At 43.5% G+C, this 21,946-nt stretch overlaps 1 protein-coding gene across 1 annotated transcript in view; it reads left to right on the top strand.

Moving 5' to 3' along the window:
• Window positions 1-21,946, top strand: part of LOC138151998 (STE20-like serine/threonine-protein kinase) — a 65,584-nt gene that overhangs the window by 42,296 nt on the left and 1,342 nt on the right. Inside the window, 9 exon segments of the mRNA XM_069075621.1 lie at window positions 3,241-5,292; window positions 5,699-5,829; window positions 6,996-7,119; window positions 11,440-11,619; window positions 13,510-13,639; window positions 15,326-15,450; window positions 17,204-17,389; window positions 18,990-19,115; window positions 21,517-21,630. Coding sequence (XP_068931722.1) covers window positions 3,241-5,292; window positions 5,699-5,829; window positions 6,996-7,119; window positions 11,440-11,619; window positions 13,510-13,639; window positions 15,326-15,450; window positions 17,204-17,389; window positions 18,990-19,115; window positions 21,517-21,630 — 3,168 coding nt within the window.

Here is a 21,946-nt window from a genome sequence, read left to right as displayed (position 1 = left end):
CTTCCAGATGCTGTTCAAGGGGCCAGCGCTTTGGGCACAGGATCCATTAGACAAGGAATTAATTGAGCTGGCTTCTCTTTCCCTCAATTTCCTCATCTGTAAAATGAGCTAGAGAAGGAAATGGCAAACCACTCCGATATTTTTGCCAAGACAGCCCCAAATAGAGTCATGAAGAGTCAGACATGAATGAAAAGATTGAACAACAACTAAAATCTGTTCCCCTAAGGATCATAGTCCTTACGGTTAGAAGGGACCATGGGGATAGTCCAATAGTCCAACCTCCTTCTTTTATAGATAAGGCAAATGAACCTCCAAGAAGGGAAATTATTTGTCCAAAGTCACACAGCTAGTATAGAGCAAAGTGAGGATTCAAACTCAAGTCCTCCTGTTCTAAGTATCATGCTTTTTTTTCCAACTCTTTGGTGCCTCTCACCAGTCCAAGGGAATAGGCATTTAACATAGCACTTACTATGTACTAGACCAGGGGTAGGGAACCTGTGACTTCAAGGCCACATGTGACCTTCTAGGTCCATGGGTGCAGCCTTTTGACTGAATCCAAGTTTTACAGAACAAATTCTTTTATTAAGGGGATGTGTTCTGTGAAGTTTGAATTCAGTCAAAGTGCTGCACTTGAGGACCTAGAGGGCCACATGTGACCTCAAAGCCACAGGCTCCCCAGCCCTGCACTAGATATCCTGGCTGGGGATAAGATTTCTCACCAGCTGGTAGAGTTCATACATCATGGCTGGATAACATGATCTATTACCATATTTTCCCCGCCATGCTCAGGCTGCTGAGGCTGGAGGTGAACATGATGTTTACCTAATGGGATCCAGTTTCCTTTGGACTTCATGCCCCCTAGAGGAGACTCTGCTAAGCACTGTAAAACACTTGAATAATTTCAAAGATGTGTGGAATGAGCGTGTACACACACACACACACACACACACACACACACGTGTCTGTGCACGCTGCCAATCACAACCCCTCCTCACCTTTAGTTTTGTGGCTTGCTGAAGCTAGAAAAACATATCACTATCCTTCACACTTTTCTAAGCTGATGGTCCTCAGATGACAGACAGACCTTGTTACCTTCCAGGTCTTACTCAAAGACTTTCCAAACCATTAGGGTCTGCCAGAGGGGGTGGTCTACCAGCATAGACCTCAAGAATATACAGCCTGGGGAGCAGAACAAGATGTACCCACCTCCATACCACACTGAGGCATTAGACCAGGCTGGAAGGGACCTTAGAGGCCACAGAATTGTATATCTAGAGCTGGAAGGGACCTCAAAACCCATCTAGTCCAACCCTTCCATTTTACAGATGGAGAAACTGAGGCCCAGAGAGAGCTCAAGGGCCTTACCCAAGGTCCCAGAGCTAATAAATTGTAGAGCTGGGATTCAAACTGAGGCATTCTACCTCCTAAATCAAATCCTTTTCCACTGTACCAAACTTCCTTCTGACCTTAGCTCAGGCAGGCAGCAACAAGTGAGACAAGGTCAAAGGCTGTGAACATCTTTTATAATTTATCTAAATTTCTAACAAACACAGGTGGCAGAGCTCCCACTTCCTCCTGGTGAGGCTTTGTTGTATGTGCCTGATTATTCTCTCTGTCTCTGTCTCTTTTCTCCTGTTCTCTCTCCTCCCCTCCCTCTCCTCTTTTCTTCTCTTCTCTTCTCCCTTTCTCTTCCTCTCCTCTCCTTTCTGCTCCCTCCTTCTCTTCCCCACTGTTTTTCCTCTCCTTCCCTCCTTCTCTAACTTCTTCTTCTCCTTCTTCTTCTCCTCCTCCTCCTCCTCTGCCTATCTCTTCCCCCTCCCTCTTGCCCTTCCACGTCTCCTAACAAATCATTTGTCTCTTTTCTTCCTCAAAAGATCTTAGCACATTATCCAAGGACCAGAATTAACTATGGAAGAAAAAAAGAGAACTACACTATGAATTTCAACCTGTACAATTCTGCTAATAGACAAAACTTAGCTCTCATTGCTGAGTCTCAGGTTTCTATAGTCCTGAATAGAGTTCTAACCCAATGTTCTAATACTGTAAAGAGAGGCAGCCCAACCTGGTATCCTGGACAGGGAGCATGCCTTAGAAGCAGAAAGGCTCAACTTGTTGCACTACTAAGTCTTCTCTCTGATACATACTAATTGTGAGACCTTAGAAAAGTCCTTGGGGCAGCTAGGTGGCACAGTGAATAGAGCACCAGCCCTGGAGTCAGAAGGACCTGAGTTCAAATCCAGCCTCAGACACTTAACACACACACACACACACACACACACACACACAAACCTAGCTGTGTGACCTTGGGCAGGTCACTTAACCCCAACTGCCCTACCTTCCCCCCTCCAAAAAGCAAAAAAAAAAAGTCCTCAACCTCTTGGTCCCCCCCAAGCAACTCTATAAGATGACATTGCAGAACAAATACAGATTTGCATTAGTATCAATGGCCTCTTCATCAGGAAAGTATATACCCAAGGGGTGACCTTGGGCAAGAAATAGCATGGAATGGTTAATAGTCAATTTATTAAGTGCCTACTGTGTGCCATACATTGTGCTAAGCACTGGAGATACAAATAAGAAAAAGAAAGACAGTCCTGGCCTTCAAGAAGCTTGTTATCTAGTGGAAGAAGACAATATACAAAAGGAAGCTAAAAGGGCGCAGGGTAGGGGGGCAGGGACAAAGGCAGGGTGGGGGAGGAGACATGATGTTCATGGAGTTGAAACCAAGCAAAGCAGCTAGTGGGAAATGAAGAGTTGGACATTCTGAGCCCTCTATAAAGGAGGCTTCGGGGGGAGTTTTTGCTACGCTTTCCAGTCCTCAAATCAGAGGGGAGAGGTGACTGAGGGCACTCAGGAAGTATTGAGTGCCAATAGTAGGAGTAGGATTGGTCTACTACCAATAGCAGAAAGGATGCTGGACTTCAAATTCAGGTGACCTGGGCTCAAATGTCAGCTATGATGCTTATGTATCCATGAGTAAGGCACTTGAGCATTCTGAGGTTGTTTTCTCATCTCTAAGATGGAGATGATAATAATACCTACACTATCTGCATCACAGAATTAGTATGGGAGTGTTTTCTCAGTCAGTCAATAAACATTATTATGTGCTTGTTCCAGGCACTAAGCTAAGCTCTGGCAAGAGAAAGTGTGAAAAACAAACTTGAAAGTGCTATGGAAATGTGTGCTATTATTATAAAGAGACAGTAATGTCCTAACTTTCCTTCTCTCTTTGCCTCTCAGTCAAGTCAAGAACATCAGCGCATCCTGTCCAATGATGGCGTTCCTCCCCTAGAGCCAGAGAGACCCTCCAAAGACAGGAAGTACTCCCTGGAGAAGCCAGACAGAGGAGACAGAGCCAACAAGGGTGTTCGGCTCCTGCCCTCAACTCCGGCAGTCAAAGGGAATGACTTCCAACCTCAGGCCAGAGAGGAGAATCACATAATCCTCCAGAAAAACCTCCAGGGACATTCTCCAAACAAGCTGGTTGATGGTGGGGGCACCAATTCCCTTGCTCATTCTCCTAATTTAGCTGGACCTGGGCTCAGTACGCAGAGCTCCATTCATCCAAACCAAAAACTGCTTCGGCCAAGAGCCAGCCGGACTTTGAGTCTGAAGAAGCAATCGAGACGCAAGTCTGCCCCTATACTGGTTGCACCTATTGTTTCTCAAGGTTCCATGAAGCTTCCCTCCAAGGGCCCTTCAGATGTCTTGAAGCTAATGAGACGAAGGTCATTCTTTGGTGGGTTGAAGTCCCAAGACATTCCTGACCCTCTAGCCCAGGGGACTCTTGAACTATTGCCCTCTCAAGGTGGAAAAGACCTTTTGGAAGAGCAACCCACGTCCATCACTAAGCCTCAGATCATGCTAGACTCACGGAGTGATGTTCTTCCTATTCCCAAGGCAGTCTCCCCTGAACCAGATACAGAGATGAACTGTGCAATAGAGACTACTTGCCCAGATAAGCCATGGGAATCACAGCTTTTCACAAGCTCCCCTGGCAACCTCACTGAGGGACAAGAGGGACACCCAGCAAGAGAAGAAATAACTGCTGCTCACAATTGGACCTCAAAGATAGAGAGTCCAGATATTGGCTCAGGCATCCCAGAGCAAATTTCTCACCCTGCTGTTACCCATCCCACCACAGGAGACCAACAGCAGGTTAATCTGGGGATAGAAGACCCTGCACCAACTAATTCTACAGCAGTTCAGAAGAATTCAGAGGAAAAACATGACCCCACAGGAAACCTGGAGATTTCCTTATATAAAAGACTGTCTGTTGGACCAGAAATATCGAGTGATCCCCTGTCTGATAAAGAAAGGAAAGTCTCATGCAATCAGCTCAGTTCTACTTGTAGACAATGGACTGGGGATGGACAGCTGGAAGGCAGGAAAGCTCAGGACCTGGATGGTCTTCTCAGAAAAGATGAAAAGTCAGGAGCTGAGTGTGTGATGGAGGCTCTCAATGTCTGCCAGACCAGGACCAAATTTCTGAGCATCCAGGACCCAGGGTCCCCCATTCCAACTAACCTGCCCAATAATACTGAAGAGCTAATGGGAGAGGATTCAGGACACTACCTATGTTGTCCTCAAGAGTCTTGCAACTCAGGAGATGAAGTGGGCTGTGGTACCCAGAATCCAAAGGTTCCACTCAATGCAACACACTCCTCATACCAAAAGGAACCCTGCCCCCCCAAGCCAGAGGCAGGGGGTAAAGATTGTCTGCTGAGAGAAACATATGAGGAAAAAACTGAGGATGCCGACAAAAACAAGTCCCCAGACTCAACAGGGAAATCAAAGAGTCTCAGAGAGCCGGGGCCTTCCTCCTTGGGAGAAGACAATCAAGTAGTGACCACACAGTTTGAGAAAAAAGATGTGCAGGCAAATTTCTCCAAAGGTGAGAAAGACATTCCAGAAACAGAACGTAATGTTGTAGTGGCCCCCATGAAGACCTGTATAAATGTCATGGCAGATGCCCAACTTAGCCCCCAAAAGGAAGACTTAGAGGAAGGTCATTATGAGAAGCCTGTGCTAAAGCTGGCTTGGACAGCAGGGGCCCCGGAGAAGCCAACAGAGTCAGGAATCCCTGAGTCCCTGAAGGACAGGAAAAAAGTTAATTTTGCAGAAGGGAGCTTGGAACACAGATCCAGTGGGGGATCATGGAGTGAAGGCACAGTCCAGAAAACTGAGGCAAGTCCTTTGGAAAGAAAGGACTCAAGAGACATCAGAACTGAAGTGGCTGGTGACACTATGCCCAATGCCAGGCCATCACAAGTTAAAAATGACATTAGTCAGGTAAGGTTGTTTATTGAGAAGGGGGTTGTGTAAGGGCTAGATAGAGGGTTTCTTAGGGTGGGCTGAAATAAAAGCCACCTCGTAGAGATAATCACATGCCCAGGACTAGTAAATTAACAAGGTAGATTTCACTTTCTTCCCTGTGTAGTTTAGACTTGGTCTTAGGGGAAAGGACCAACTAAAATGCTTGCAAGTTATCTACCTGAAAAGCTGGAATAGTGTAGAGTCATTATCCTGCAATGAATTTGACCCTCAATATCCTGTCTTGGTTGGGGAGGTGATAGGAGCAGGCCAGAATAAAGGAGGGGGCTGCCCTCTGGTGGGAGAGGACAGCACTTTCATCACCTTATGTCCCCAGGATGGTAGAGTTGATGGGAATGCAAACCCTACTGTTTTTTGGCTTCAGGACACCCTTTCCTTCAGGAAAACTGTAAAGAAAACACGCAAGTTTGTGGTGGATGGGAAGGAGGTCAGTGTGACGACTTCTAGGCCTGTGCAGGATGCTGACCGGAAAGGAGAAAGCATCCGTTCTGCCCGGTATGAGAAAAGAATCCCCCTAACTCCTCCTCAGAACAGTGACATTCAGAGAAGGCAACAGTTTCTCTTTGCCAAACTAAGAATGACCCAAGAGGACTTTCCCACGGGAAGCAGGACGTTTGTCTGGACTAGAGAACAGGAATGATTGATTTTGAAAGTATCGATTATGTCAACTTAGCTGGAGGGGATCAGAGGCAGATACAGAGAAACACAGAAAAGCCAGAGAAAGCATGCCAGTCCCCCAAACCATCTGCTGGAGCCAGTCCATCTGCCTCATGGAAGAAGATAGAATAGACGAACCCCCTCACCCCCGCCCCCAAGGTCCTTTCCAACCTTAAGACTCAGAAAATATCAGAATGAAAAAGCTGCTTTCTCAGCTGTCACAGAATACCACAGGATTTCCTCCTTTATGCAGTTCGCTACTGAGGTGTGAAAGGGTTTCCCACAAGGGGCTGGTATGGACAAACACTTAACCACTTTGATCCTCAGTTCCTAGAAATAAATATAAACAGTTCATGAAGATATGCCTACATAAATACATACAATATTTATTAAACATTTACTATGTGCTAGACATTGTGCTAAGTGCTGAGGATATAAATACGAGAAAACAAGACGGTCCCTTCCCATCAGAAGGGGCCCAGGAAGGGTCAGTGGGTCTCCTATGTTGACTGCCATTATTTTTGTCCCTCTTGTTGACTATGGAGATACTGTTGCCCATTGAGGCACGGGGGAGAAGGATTATCACTTAGAACTGAAAGTTACCTTAGCTTTCTTCCAATCTAACTCCCTCATTCTACAGATGAGGAAACAGAGGCCATGAGAAAGGAGGTGGATGGGAGAGAAAATAAGAGTTTGGTAAATGAAAATTAAATAAATAAATAAAAGTCACATTAAAAAAACCCTCAGATCCAGAGAGATTGTGACTTATCCTAAATTATAGATGGGATTCAAACCTGGGTCCCTAACCCGAGATCTAGCACTCCTGCCCCTCGAGCACAATGCCTCTCCTGTGTTGGACAGCCAGACTTCCCAGGATCCACTTTCTCTTCTGTTCCCAAATGAGTGGCTTGCCCTCAGTGTTCACACCTATGAAATGGATCCATCCCCCCCATTCCCCAAATAATGTTTGTAGACGTGGTCCTGAATGATCTGCTATATTTCAGCCGGAAGGAGCTGCAGGAGCTCAGGCTACTTCAGAAGGAAGAGCAGAGGGCCCAAGCTCAGCTGGACCAGAGACTCCATCAGCAGAGGGAACAGATGTTCCGCCACATCGAGGTGGAAATGACGGTAACTATGGTCCTTAGACCTTATGTATGTGGCAAGAGCGCTGGTTTCTGCAAGTCAGAGAATCCACCTCCATTCTGTACTACCTTTATGACTTCCTTCAAATCCTTTAACCTCTCTGGACCTGAGTGTCCTCAGCTGTAATATAACGACGGTGAATGAAATGATCTTGACATGCTATGATCCTTACACCCATTCTCTCTCTCTCTCTCTCTCTCTCTCTCTCTCTCTCTCTCTCTCTCTGTCTCTCTCCCTCTCTCTCTCTCTCTCTTTATTTCTTCCTTCCATCCCTCCTTTCTTTCTTTCTTTTTTGGGGGCTAAGTTAAGTTTGGAGGCAGGATAAGTGACTTACCCAGGGTCACATAGCTAGTAAGTATCTGAGGTCAAATTTCAACTCAGATCCTTCTGACTCTATCCACTTTGCCACCTAGCTGCCCCTTACATCCCTTTACCCAAAAGTTGGATTGTCTCTTGATACATCCTGTGGGTAGGGGAAGTGTTTTGGACTCCCTCTCCCTTCTTTGCTTCCTGTCTCCCCCCTCTTCCTCTAATTGTCTTCACCACCACAAAATAATCTTCCAAAGGGGCAAGGCTGACCGTGTTGTTCTTCTGCTCAAAAATCTTCTCTGGCTCCTTATCTCCTCCAGGACAAAATACAAACTCTTCAGTCTTTTAAGTCCTTCCCCATCTGGCCCTGACCTTATTTCTTGTTATTCCTCTTCACACTCTGTGCTGCCCAATCAAACTGGTCTATTTGCTCTTCTCCAAGGCTTACACTCCATCTCCTATCCCCAAGCCTTCTTTCAAGTTGTCCTCTAGGCCTAGAATTCATTCCCCTTCCCCTCTATCTTAGCCTTCTTTAAGACTCAGCTCAAGGCCACAAACATTGGGAAGCCTTAGGTGAGGTCCCGGTAATTGATGCTTCCTCACTCCCATAAGCATCTTTTTAGTTATCTGAGTTCAGGTCTTTCTCTACCACCATCACCAACAATGGAATGTAAACTCCTGGATTTCCTTTTTCTATTGGTGTTCTCAGTGTCTAGCACAGTGCTTTGCACGTAGTAGGATCTTAATAAATGTCTGTTGAACGAATGAAGGAATGAGTGAATGAAAAAACATTTATTAAGGGGCTTATAATTTGCTAAGCACTGAGGATACAAATAGAAAAAGAAAGATAGTCCCTGCCCTCAAGAAGCTTACATTCTAATGGGAGAGACAAAAAAAAAACATACATACATACAAGTATTTGCAAAGTAGATGAAAAGTCATCTCAGAGAGAAGGTACTAGGAAGTGAGAAAGACCAGGAGAGATGGGGTTTGAACTGAGTGTTTGATGGAAGCCAGTAGGCAGAAGGAAGGAAGAAAGGAAAGCATTTCAGGCATGGGGGACAGCCGGTAAAAAGGTGTGGAGTGGAAGCTGGAAAATGAAGGGCCATATGTATGAGGAACAGTAAGAATTTCTGGCAGGTGTTGCTGGATGATAGGGAATGTGGAGAAAACTAAAATGTAAGAATATTTTAGAAAACTAGAAAGGGACCAGGTTACAAAGGGCTTTAAATGCTAAACAGAGTATTTAATCATTGATCTTGAAGGCAATGGTTGCCACTGGAGTTTGCTGAGTAGGGTAATGGTATGATCAAACCTACACTTTCAGAAAATAACTTTGGCATCTGAGTTGAACATGGATTAGAATGGGGAGAGACTTGAGGCAAGGGAGGTCAACCAGAAAGCCATTGCAATAGTCCAGGTAAGAAGTGATAAGAACCTGTTCCAGGGCGGGGCTTGTATGAATGGAAAGGAGGGAATGTATGTGAGAGATGCAATGGCAACAGATTGGATGATATGTTGAGAGAGTGAGAATGGAATTGAGGAAAACACCAAGGTTTCAGGAGGGTCTAGGTGATTAAGAGAATAGAGGTGCCCTTCACAGTGATAGCAAAGTGTGGATGAGAGTAGGGTTTAGCAAGAAAAACGAGTTCTGAACATGTTGAATTTGAGATGCCGATGGGACATCCTATTAGAGATGTCTTCTAAGGGGAAGTTGGTGATACAAGACTGGAACACTGGAGAGAGATTGGGGCTGTATATATATCTATTTGGGAATCATCTGAATAGAAATGATCCCTGAAATAGTGGGATGAGATCACCAAGCAAGATGGTATAGAGAGCCCAGGACAGAGCTTTGGGGGAGACCCACAGTTAGTGGGTGCGATCTGGATAAAGAGCTTAAAAAGGAGACTGAGAAGGAGTGGGAATTTAGGTAGGAGAACTAGGAGAGAAACATGCCAAGAAAACCTAGAGATGAGAGAATATCTAGGAGAGGAGGGTGACCAATAGTTTCAAAGGCTACAGAGAGGTCAAGAAGGATTAGGACTGAGAAACAAACCACCCGTAAACCTTGCTCTGTGGCTCTTGACCATGATCTCCCATAAATCCTCCACCATGGATCTACCCAATAGGCTTTGGGCACAAAGCAAGAGTTCTAGTTCCCCCAGGAATCTTGGCACTGCATAGTGCATATTGCTAATGGAACACATCACACTGGTAGGTGATCCCTGGTTAATACTTCACTTACTATCTGACCAGCCCAGTTTCTTTCCTCTCTTTGGTGGCTTCTTCTGCACAATTCTTCATCAGTAATGTGTTACAGACTACTTCTAGTCTAATCATTTTCCATAGTTCTTGTATTCATTCCAGAGACAGTCAAGTTTTCTTATTCTAAAAGTGCAAAGCCAAATGGGCACCACATTCCATAAGTCTGTATCATTCTTGGACAGGCACCCCAGAATTCATCTTTAAACAAGACTGGACAGAGAATCCTAAAGGCACGATGCTGACCAGTTCCCTAAACTGTACACACTCCACAGTCAATCTCAATTAATTTTATTCTTTCAGAGAGCAACCAATCAAATAACCTTTGGATTTCTCTATTCAGTTCTCACTTTGGCACCACATGTACTAAGATTTCTCTATTCACCAGCTACAATCCCAAAGCCATTCTGAAATGACTGGCAGCAAGGGTGCTAACGTTTTATTGTGGAAAATGCAAGTACTTCACATAGAATGAGACATACATTAAATGATAACCGAGAGAGACAGAGACAGAGAGATAGAGACAGACAGAATTTTAAATATTTGTGATGTGCTCATTTGACTATCATAACAGCCCTGTGAGTTAAATACTCTAGGTCACAAGAGCATAGATTTAGAATTGTCAGGCACTTTAGAAATTATCTGATTGGGTGGCTAGGTGGTGCAGTGAATAGAGTACCAGCCCTGGAGTCAGGAGGACCTGAGTTCAAATCTGGCCTCAGCCACTTAACAATTACTAGCCATGTGACCTTGGGTAAGGCACTTAATCCCAATTGCCCTGCCTTCCCCCCTCCAAAAAAAAAAAGAAATTATCTGATCCACCCCACTCTTTTTATAGATGAGAAAACCAAGGCCCAGAGAAGTGACTTGTCCAAGGTCACATAGGTGGTACATGACAGAGATTGAGATTTGAACCTAGATCCTCTGACTCTGAAATCCAGGTTCTTTCTACTGTACCATGTTTGTCCATATTTTATAGATGAGAGAACTGTGACTTACAGAGTTTAAGTAACTCGCCCATGCTTACACAGCTTGTCAGGATTTGAACAGAGGTCTTCTTGACTCCAATTCCCACATTCTATGCACCAGTGACAATGAACTCATGCTGTCTGCAGTATAATCACAACCATCATCAAAACAGTTTCCTTGCAATGATCTAACAAGATGGGCAATAAAAATATGATTGTACCCGTTTTACAGATGAGGAAACTGCAAAAAACTGAAGATTTACCTTAGTAATTCATTCATTTGGTACTTGCTTTGAAATATAAAGGCACAGAATTAGACCCTCCCACGTCCTGGCATGCACACTTAGGCATGTTCTCTTTCCCTTTATCTTCCCCCTCTTGTGTTTTTGGCCCTCCTGCTTGCTGTTAGGATATCAGCCTGTCATCGTGAGAGGACAGCCTTGCATCACCACAGAAATCCATTTTGGCATTGCTAAGACTGGACTGTTCCATGATCTTATTTAAAAAGCCAAGTCACCTCCAAGGGAGGTCAATCTTATACTGAGCAAGAGCTAGAACAGAAAAGAGTGGCTCCCCTAGGAATTTGTTTCCTAGGGAGACATCTTCTGACCTTCCCTTCTCCCTCATTCACAGGAGTAAACCTTCCCACTATAGAAGCAGAGTCACCATGTTCCATGCTTTATGGGAATAAATAACGTGATGCCTAGAACGTGTTAGAACTCATCCAGAGTAAGGAACAGAATGGTGACTCATCTCTCCACAGGGCAAGAAACAACACTATGATAGCCAGGTAGAGGCTGTGGAGCGCCACCACCGTCAGATTACAGAACGGTTAGAAGCAGAGTACACCCAGAGACTCCAGGACCAGGCGCGTCGCCTAAAAGCCCAGCAGGAGAAAGACTACACTCGGAAGTTGCCAGCCCTGAGAGAGAATGGGAAAGAGGTGAGGAAATTCGTTCTCGTGTAGGTCCAGGTGCCAGGTACACTCTCTTTAGGGTCAGGAGGAGAGCGTGAGATAGGGGCTGAGGGCCCAGCAGGTCCACTACAGACACTTGCCACCTATAACCTAGCTGGTGTGAGGGTTAGGACAGGACTGAGGTAAAAACTGAAGCAATATATAAGGGTGGATCAGCTGTTCTCAACGTGATTCTCCTCAAAGTACAAGTAGAGATAGGGCCTTAATTTGGGTGAGGCAACCAGGATTTAAGGAAGATGGAAAGAGGCAGGGAATAAAGCAATTGGGTGTATTTAGGCCTTCCAAAAAACAGGGTTGATTTGGGACTAGGGATAGGCAGCCTAGGGAATAACAAGCAGAGTGTTTCTTGAAGGGACACTTTTGAATATTACTTTTCATAAATTTACATATTTTAATGTCAGAAAATTCCTCTTCCCATGCTCATAAGTATTGATTTTGAGGTAAGCCAATTTATATGTTAGAATGCAGTGTCTGCAAAGCCTCGGAGGGAAAGTAATAAATAACTACTAAGTAACAAAAGTAACATAATTAATAGTTATTTCTTAAAATATAATCATTAATAAATAATTAATGGTTATATGATCAATAACAAGCATTCTATAGCACCTTTAAGGCTTACACAGTACTTTGCTAATATCTTATTTTATTCTCACAACAATTCTGGGAGGGAGGTACTATTATAATCCCCATTTTACACATGGAGAAACTGAGGCAGGCAGAGATTAAATGCTTGGGTCACATAGCTAAGTAAGTGTCTGAGGCTGGATTTGGACTCAAGTCTTCCTGACTCCGGGTCCAGTGCTCTACTCACTGCACCACTTGGCTTCCTACATAGATTTTGCAAAGTGCTTTACATAGATTATCTATGTGAGTTTCATAATAACCCTGTGAAACAAGAAGTACTTAATAGCTACAGGTAGGAAGCCCCATTACAGATGAGGAAACTGGGGCTTAGAGAGATCAGGCCTTTCCCTGGCACTCATAAGTGTTCAGATACAGGATCTGAATCCAAGCCCAGAACTCTACCCACTAAACCACACTGTCTCTCCATGGTAATACAGAGAGGGCACAACTTTCAAAGGCAGAAGGTCCCTTTCTTTAGCACTTACTATAAATTAATTTGTACATCTTTCTTTTTACTTTAGTTCATCTGTGGTATCATTCTGGGCAGTACATTTTTAAGTTTAATGACCATGTGTCAGTCTATCTGGGGTCTGGAGGAAACAGATCTTTTCCTTACTAATTCCATCTGTATAGAGAACACCCCATATGGAGACTCCACTTACTTACATAGATTGGCAGTTCATCTAAAATTTATAGTCCTAGAGAGTTTCTTGGGGCCACTGAGAGGTTAAGCTACTTAATACAACTAATAGTATCAGAGACAAGACCTCAACCCAGATCTTCCTGACTTCTAGGCTGGTCCTCTATCCAACCATACACTATATTGTCTTTAGATTTGTTCTTTGTTTAAAAAAAGTCCTGGGGGTGGCAATGTGGCACGGTGAATAGAGCACTGTCCCTGGACTCAGGAGGACCTGAGTTCAAATCTGACCTCAGACACTTAACATTTACTAGCTGTGTGACCTTGAGCAAGTCACTTAACCCCAATTGCCCTGCCTTCCCTCCCTCCAAAAAAAATTAGCAAAAAAAAAAAATGTCCCTTCAATTTAAATGCCTTGAGGGAAAGGACCCTGTCTCATGTTATCTTTCTATGACCAGTGGTTAGCCGTGTTCCCAGCAGTAGATCAAAAAATGCTTGGTGATGGTGGTGGTGGTGATGGTGATGGTGATGGTGGTAATGGTGATGCTATTACCGTTATTACTAGATAAAGGTAGCTTCCTCTTTTCTTTCAGGAGCAAAGTTTTCTCCAGCAGCAGCAGGAACAGCTGAACCAAGCCCTACAGAAACTGATCCAGGAGCATAAGAAAAAAGTGACCTCCATTGAATGGGAATTCACCAGCAAAGTCCATAGCCTCAAAAGAGGTAGGGCTTAGCTCAAAATTGCAACCTCAGAGTAATGGATAAAGGACATGGGAGTGTTTATCCTGAAGAAGGAAAGAGAGGGAGGATGTGACAGACATCTTTGTATTTGAGAAGCTGTCATTTATGAGAGTAATTAAATCTATTCTGAGAGGTTCCAAAGGGCAAACATCGAGTCAATAGGTCAAATTACCAAGAAGCAGATTTCATCTGAATTTCCTCAGTGAAGCTGTCAAAAAATTGAATGACATGTCTTATTAGGTGATGAGTCACTGATCACTGAGTGTGCTCACTAGAGGTTAGATGGCTATTTACTGGAGATGTTAAAGAAGGGATTCGTGCTTTGGATAAGAAAAAGATTAGATGACCTGAAGGTCCCTCCCAGCTCTAATCCTCAGTGATTCCATGACCATCCAAGCTTCCCATGACAAAGGACAGAAGGGATCCTAGAAGAAAGAATGTACAGTTATCATTTCCAAATTTCAAGGTTACTGTATCCTGTGATATGGAAAATCTGCATAAAATTTTTTCACCTTCCCTTTGTACCAAAGAAGAAATCTGAATTATTATGGTATTAAGAGATAAACTATATTGATATTATATAATACTATATATACATTTTTTACATTTCTGAGTTTCTGAACTTTTCCTGTATCACCTATTGGACTTCACATGTCGTCTGAAGCTTCCACAAAACTCCCCCAAAATTCTCATTTAATTTCTTATGCCAACCCACCGTATATCGAAACCACAATGGTGAAAGTAATGATGTGGAAGGAATAACTGTACAGTTATCGACACAAGGATCCAGGCCAGAGCATAACAGCAGGGAATTCTAAAGGCTTGGGCCACGCCTTCCAGACTACACCACCCACCATATCCCCACCTTGCCCCAAACATAGGTTGATCATGTTTGTCAACTGTGGCACAGACTCTGTTAGAGAAACTGATGTATGACCTGGGGGGGGGGGGGCGAAGCATTACAATGTAAGAGACCATAGGCAGGATTTCTTTGAAGCCAAAAAATGTCAATCTTTTCCTCCAGGATCCAGGTAAGATAAGCAAGGGCATGGAGACAGTAGAGGGAAGGATGAGAATGAGAGGCAAAGTAATCTGAGGTGGTCAGAATACAGAGTGCATGAAGGGGGGTGGTATATGAAAAAGCTGAAGAAAAAAATGGATTGGAGCCTAGCTGTTTAAATGCCTAGAACTAGGATCAGGAACTTGGTCTGTAAGGTTAAAAATGTGTTGAGGGTATAATTCAATACATCTCTATAAATGAAGGTGCTTCCCACAGATGATCAGCCAGCTAGGGGCCTGGGAAGAGGGGCATTTCTTAAAGGTTGTCTTTCATAGGGCCTTTCTATGAAGGTTAAGGATCTCATCAGAGCATCCAAGGATCCAGCTGACTGGATCAGCTTGGTAGAAGAGGGGCAGAAAATGGATGGAATGACCTTTGGCAGAAGTTCACAGAATGTTATAGTTGGGAGGGGCCTTAGAGATAACCTAGTTCAGTCATTCACAACCTTCTTGAATATAAGGACTACATTTTTTCATGTCAAAAAATTCTGCTGATTTCTGCCCCCCATAGTAATTATATTATTAATCCCTATTGATTGAGAAAATAGATAATTGTGAGAAGTTACATTACTGAGGTTTTGTGGTGATGGAGAACCCTCTTCTCCCCAGCCCGGGAGGCTGTGATATGGCAGCTGGAACAATCCCACTTACAAGACAAGTATCAGCTCTTCAAGCAACAGGTGAAGGAACAGTACTCCCTCCACAGACAACAGTTGACCAAGCGCCATGAGAAGGTAATGCCAGTGCTGCTTTGATACCTAAGCCTACTGGCCTCAACCAAAGAGCATCTGCCTGAATCCACTCCCCACTCACTCCTTAGCTGACTCTCCAGAAGATGTCCCTCAGGCATTCAGGGCCTAAAATGGGATGGGGTAGAGGGGACAGATAAAGGAACTGCATTTATTCCTCCCTTAGGTGTTTACAGGTTTAGGTTTTACAAGGTCAGCCCATTGCTTTCTAGATGCCAAACTCAGCATTCAGGTTACTGCCTACATATCTATTTATATAGCGCTTTATGGATTGAAGAAAGTTTTATAAGCTATCTCATTTGATCCTCACACTCACCTCTGTGAGGCCATGCTACTGTTATCATCCCCATTTTATAGATGAGAAAACTGAGTCTGAGAGAGCTGACTTGCCTAGGGTCACATAACTACAAGTGTCAGGGAAGATTCCATCTCCAGTCTTCTTGACTGTAAATCCAAAGTCCTATCTACTGTATCACTTGGGTGCCTTAGAAAGAAAGAAAAATAAGGGTAATGGAGGGTAAAAGAAAGAAAGGGAGAAAGAGAACAAGATGGAGAGTGAGAAGTCAAGTTTATACAAGAAGGACCAGAGCGGCTTAATGCCCCCAACATCCATCCAGGACATCTCATAGCTCCAACCCAATCCAACAAGCATGTATTTATTAAGTACTTACTATTTGCAAGGCTATGTATTGGGGATTCGATGACAAAACAACAAAACAGCTCTCAAGGAACTTACCTTCTACCAGGGAGATTCAATGAATAAATAGATAAATTTGAATAAAAGGGAGAGAAAGAATAAAAAGGCTGTGATGGACTCCCAGAAACCAGACCAGGTCACTCATGACAATCTTGAGTTTGGCTGGCTTCATTCCAACCCACTGATAAGTCTTTTCAGTCCTACTTTCACCATCTCTCTTGCATCCATCCCTCCTCTCCCACTTTCTCTACCCTCATTTTCTTCATCTCTTCTCACCTAGACTATTTTGATAGTTTCTTCACTGATCTTCCCACCTCCAGGCTATCTCCTCTTTAATCTACTCTCTCTACGCCCAACTCCCCATCTTCCCACCCTGCCTCCTCTGGTCCTGTAAATCTCCTATTCAAAATCTTTCCATGATTCTCCATTGTCTATCCAATAAAGCAGAAATTTCTGATCCTGGCATTTAACTCCTTCAGCAACTCAGCTCCAACCTACCCTTCCCAATTTAATCATATACCACTCCCCTTCACCCACTTTATACCACATTCTATACTTTCCTTTCTAGTCAATCTGTACTACTTTGTCTCCCATTGTTCTCCTTCCCTCTACCATCTCCATGTCTTTGCACAACACTGTTCCCCATCCCTGAAATGAACCTCTCCCTACCCAACTCCATCTACTGATAGAGCTCCTTTAAGGACCATCTCATACAGCACCTCCTCTATGAAACCTTCCCACACTCTCCCAAGTGAAAGTGATCACTCTCCTTTAAATATATCACAGAACTTTTCTTGGAGCTCCTCTTTATAATTACATTGCTCTCCCTTGTATAGTTATATATAGATAGGTTCTTTTAGAGTAAGACCCGCCTCAGATCTATCTTTGTATTCTTAACACCTAACATAGTGTTTGCATAGTAGCACTTAGTATTGTTGAATGAATGAGTAAATGGGTTGATGGATGGATGGATGGATGGATGGATGGACAAATTTCCCCAACTTCTACTTTTATATGAAAGTCTTGTCTTACGCTTTGTAGGATAATGAACGGATGCATAGCTTCCACCACCTCCTGCTAGAAGAGTTGAAAAACCAGCAGGCCCAGGAGAGAAGTCAGCAAGTAAAGTCTCAACGGAGTGAGACCAGGATTCGCCTGGCCCAGTTCAAAGAGAGTCTCAAGCTTAAGGACATAAGTGGTGCTGAGCACCGGGAGCAAATCAAACAGGTACTCCATTCAGGTCCATGGAGTAAGTACTTGTTAGTCACTTAACATGAGAATCACGGAAACTTAGAATGGTAGAAGGGGTGTCAGACATCACCTTGTTCCAACCACTTACTTTATCCAGGGAGAATTTGAAACCCAGATTGGTGAAGTGACTTCACCCAGTCATCCACTAGCATGGCTAGTGCCTAGCAGAGCTAGAACTAAATCCTAGGGTTCCTGATTCCCCATCCAGGTTCTTTCCATTAGAACAGGATTCCTGTTCAGGTCCAGGTCAGTCCAGATGGCCACTGAAGTACCTTCCAACTCAGAGGTTCTGTGTTTCTGTAAAATAAATATGAGGTAGGCTAGGATCTAAAGGACCATGATCCAATCCAGTCTAGTCTCTGATACAAGCAGTATGAGTTTAGGCAAATGCTTTTCCCTCACTGATTTTCCCTTTCCTCGTCTATAAAAAATGAGGGACTTAGCCCTTCTGCCCTCTTAATGCTAAGGCCTTCTTTCCATTGATTATCTCCAGTTTATTATATATGTGTGTGTGTATATAATTACACACACATGCGTAGATGCACATATATATCCTGCTTGTGTATGGTTTTTTGATTATTGCCTCCCTCCCTTACACAGTGAAGTCCTTGAAAATAGGGGCTATTTTTTTTGCTTTTGAGGGGTTTTTTGGTCTTCCTTTGTATCTCCAGTGCTTAGTACAATACCTGGTACATAGAAGGCACTTAAAAATGCTTCAGATTTGACTTCTGCTTCTAACATACTATGATTCTATGATAAGGCAGAATATGAAAGTAATGCAAGAAACGTGGAAGCAGGTGCTATGGGAGTTCAGTGGACTGCTGAGTGAATTAATAAATAAAACATTTATCATATAAATACTATATTTAATTATATAAATATTTATGCTTATTGTATAAAGTATAAAATATTATTATAAATGTTAAACAAGGCATTTAGTAAGCTTTTACAATGCACAGAGAACTATGCTAAGCATCAGGGGATACATAGAGAAAAGTCAGACTGCCCCTGCTCATAAGAAACTCATATTCTAATGAAGGACACAACACATGGGAAAGGTTTTAGCTACAAGTCAGTTGGGAAGTTCCATGGTCCTTTAGTGTCCAGCAACAAAGCAGATGTTACTGAGAGGTTACTTCCAGTGGGGTGGGGTTGGGAGCCAGAGAAGGCTTCATCAAGGAGGTGGCTTCTTAGCCCGATATTAAAGGATGGGTAGGATTTCAATGTGTGGGTATAGGAGGGAGGTCATCCCCAAAACAGAGCATAGCATGAGAAAAGACAGTTCAGCTTTGCTAAAGCAAAAGAACAAGAAGGGAGAGAATGTGGGAAATGTGGGCTGGGATCAGATTGTGTAGGGCCTCAGTGGTCCAGTAAGGAGTTCTGACATTATCCTGAGTGCAGGCCATGGAATCAGAGGAGGCTTCTGAGCAGAGGCATGGTGTGATCAGTACTATAGAATACCCTGAGTCAGGAGTACAGTCAAAGTCACCTTTGCTACCCTGCCCGTTCAGGAGACTCTGGAGATTTTGTTGCCCTGGTACCAAACCCAGTTTGACTCAGTGTATTTCTTGGGCAGTTCTTACAGCAAGAGGAAGAGCGCCAGAAGGCAGACACAGAGCAACACCAGCAGCAGCACCAAAAACAGCTGCAGGAACTTCAGCACCAGCTGGAGGCCAACGTGCAGGAGGTGGGGCAGATGCAGGTGAGTGACCGAGCCTTCCCTTGCATGTTCTGGCTTCTAGAAATCTGCAAAGCTGGCAGAGACCCTCAAGATTACCTAGACTAACCCCTTCATTTTTATAGCTGGGCCCAGAGAGACTGAGTAACCTGCCCAAAGTCACACAGGTAGTAAGTGTCAAAGTTTGTACTTGATTAGAGTGCTGGGTCTGGAGTCAGGAAGATGCATCTTCCTTAGATCAGATCTGGTCTCAGACACTAGCAGTGTGACCCTAGTCAAGTCACTTCTCCCTGTTTGCCTCAGTTTCCTCATCTGTAAAATGTGCTAGAGAAGGAAATGACAAGTCACTCCATTATCTCTGTCAATAAAACCCCAAAAGGGGTCATGAAGAGTTGATTATGACTCAAAAACGAGTCAAGGACAATGCAGTGCTCTTGTCCCTCTCCCCACGGCCGCCTATACTCTAAGTAGCCTGAACAGTGAAAATTAAAATCACAACCCACAGCCAGATACCAACTACAACACAAAGGAAATGATTTGTGCTTGAATTTCGAGCATGGACAGGAGGGAACTTTAATTCTGAGTCTGTCTCTTATTCACAGTGTGACCTTGAACTTAACCGCCAAGTCTCAGTTTCTTTATCTGTAAGAGGAAGATAATAATATTTAACACCAACTTCATTTCAAGATTGTCATAAGGATCAAACGAAATAATTTCTATAAAGAATGTGTCACTGTGGCTCACTGTGTACTTAAGTAAAAGCAATGTGTCTTTCCTTCTGTACTTCCATGTCTCCTTTTTACTACAGTTTAGCTACTCGCTGTATTCTCTCATTCCTCTGACCTTCTAACCCCTCCTCCTTTAGCTCCTATGCTGACTCTTCACCCTTCACCCAATATTCATGCTCCCCAAGACTTTGTACTTGGTCCCCTTCTCCTCTCTCTTTGTACTCTCATATGGCAATGTGATCTTGTTGCTTGGATGGGTCTGGGTCTCAAATTTATCTGTCAAGTAGGGATAAGAAGCCCACCTTCATAGCCTCAAAGACACCGCTCCCCAGTAATCTTATAATCTGCATTTTTAGCCATGACCTATTTTGCTTATAGATAGAATAATAACCACGCTCTCCCTCAGTCTGGCAATGAACTCCTCCTACATCTATGGAAATCCCCCTTCCCTTTTTTTCTGGACCAAATCCAGAACCACCTTTTTCACGGAGACTTCCCTAACACTCTTTCCCCATTGCCCCCTGAAAATGATTCATTTCTCCTTGAATCTCTCATCCTTCTGTTTGACCTCTCCTGTGCACTTAATGATACTCTAACTTCATTATACTGAGCTGTGCACATGTCTTATTTCCTCCTCCCTTCACCCAGAGTAGTACAGGACTCCTGTGAACAGGCACTGTGTCCTTTTCATCTTTCTCTCCTTTGATATTTAGGATATAGTACCTTGCATACATTATAAGGATCTATAAATACACAGGATGTCCCTAAAGTCTGGACACATAGGAAATCTCATTAACTATGCATATTTTCAAGAAATGAAATAAAATTTTCAACAACATTTTACTTAATTAGCATAAATTTGAGCCATGACAATTTCATATGGAATAAAAGCTTTTGTTAGCTATTGGGGACTATTTTCCATATTAATGAGATTAATTTAATTTAATTAATTAATGAGATTTCCTATGTCTTCCTATGAAATCTCACTTATGCTAATTAAATAAAATGTTGTTGAAATAAATGTTCATCTCATTTCTTGAAAATATGCATAGTTAATGAGATTTCCTATGTGCCCAGACTTTAGGAACACCCTGCCTTTTACCCACACAGATCTCAATCCCTCTATAATTTAGTCTTGAGAGTTGCTATGACTCTGCAGCCAACCTGGTGATGGGTCCCTCCAACCTTAGTTAGGCAGGTTCTTGGATAATAGATGCACAACCTACCTCCAGACCTGTACTGAAGTCTTTCCAGATTGATGGATTGCATCAACAATTGTGTTCCATTGGCATAGATTTTGAGAACCAGGATACGTCAAGGCTATGTTGGAGCCTAGGAAAATGGGATCTTAGTAGAACCCTTGCTCATGGTAAGTGCTTAATAAGGTTAATTGAACTGAACACATGATCTCCTTTCTATGGCTAATGTCATGATATAATAAGATAAAGTATATGAAACCCTTTTAAGGTTAGGAAGAAAGGGCTATATAAATATGGGTAGCAATCATTATTTGCAGCCCATCCTTGAGAAGGGTGAACAGACAAACTATGAGTGAATCCCACCTGGGGGTGGCAGGTAGATCAGTAGAAACCTGATCTGGGCATAGATCCTATGATGAATATGGATGTGTAGTGGCCAATGATGTTCAAAGTGGAGACCCCCCCCCCCTCCAGCTTGCCTTTCCACCCTCTACATAGAATGAAAAACTCCAGCGCCTGGTGGAACAAGAAAAGAAGAAGCTAGCTGCCCTGGAGGAAGAACACACCATGGAGCTACGAGAGTGGCAGGAGAGGCTAGCTACCCGAAAAGAGGTATGGTATTGGGGGAAGCCTGGAAAGCACTGGTTGTTGTCCAGGCCAAGACAGGAAGAGACAATCTGGGAACTGCAGCTACAGCTGGGACACAGTGCACACAGTAGGCACTCCATAAATGTTTGTAGATGGGAGCAATGACGTAGCATTGGATCCAATACAAGCCCTTGTCAGGGGGCGCCTCTCAGGGTCATTCAGATTCTAAGAGGCAGAGACTGAGAGGGAGTACATTCTAGGCATGAGGGATAAACAAGGAATAGACAAAGGCATAGAGATGGCATATCATTTGTGAAGCTTAGCAAGAGGCTTTTCTGGC

Source organism: Petaurus breviceps, unplaced genomic scaffold, assembly GCF_028583685.1.
Source record: "Petaurus breviceps papuanus isolate PSGF00001 unplaced genomic scaffold, PetGlider_PUasm1.0 90919, whole genome shotgun sequence".
NCBI classification, from domain to species: Eukaryota; Metazoa; Chordata; class Mammalia; order Diprotodontia; family Petauridae; genus Petaurus; species Petaurus breviceps.
Note: the sequence above shows the minus strand (reverse complement) of the source record. Positions and strands in the feature narration are given on the sequence as shown.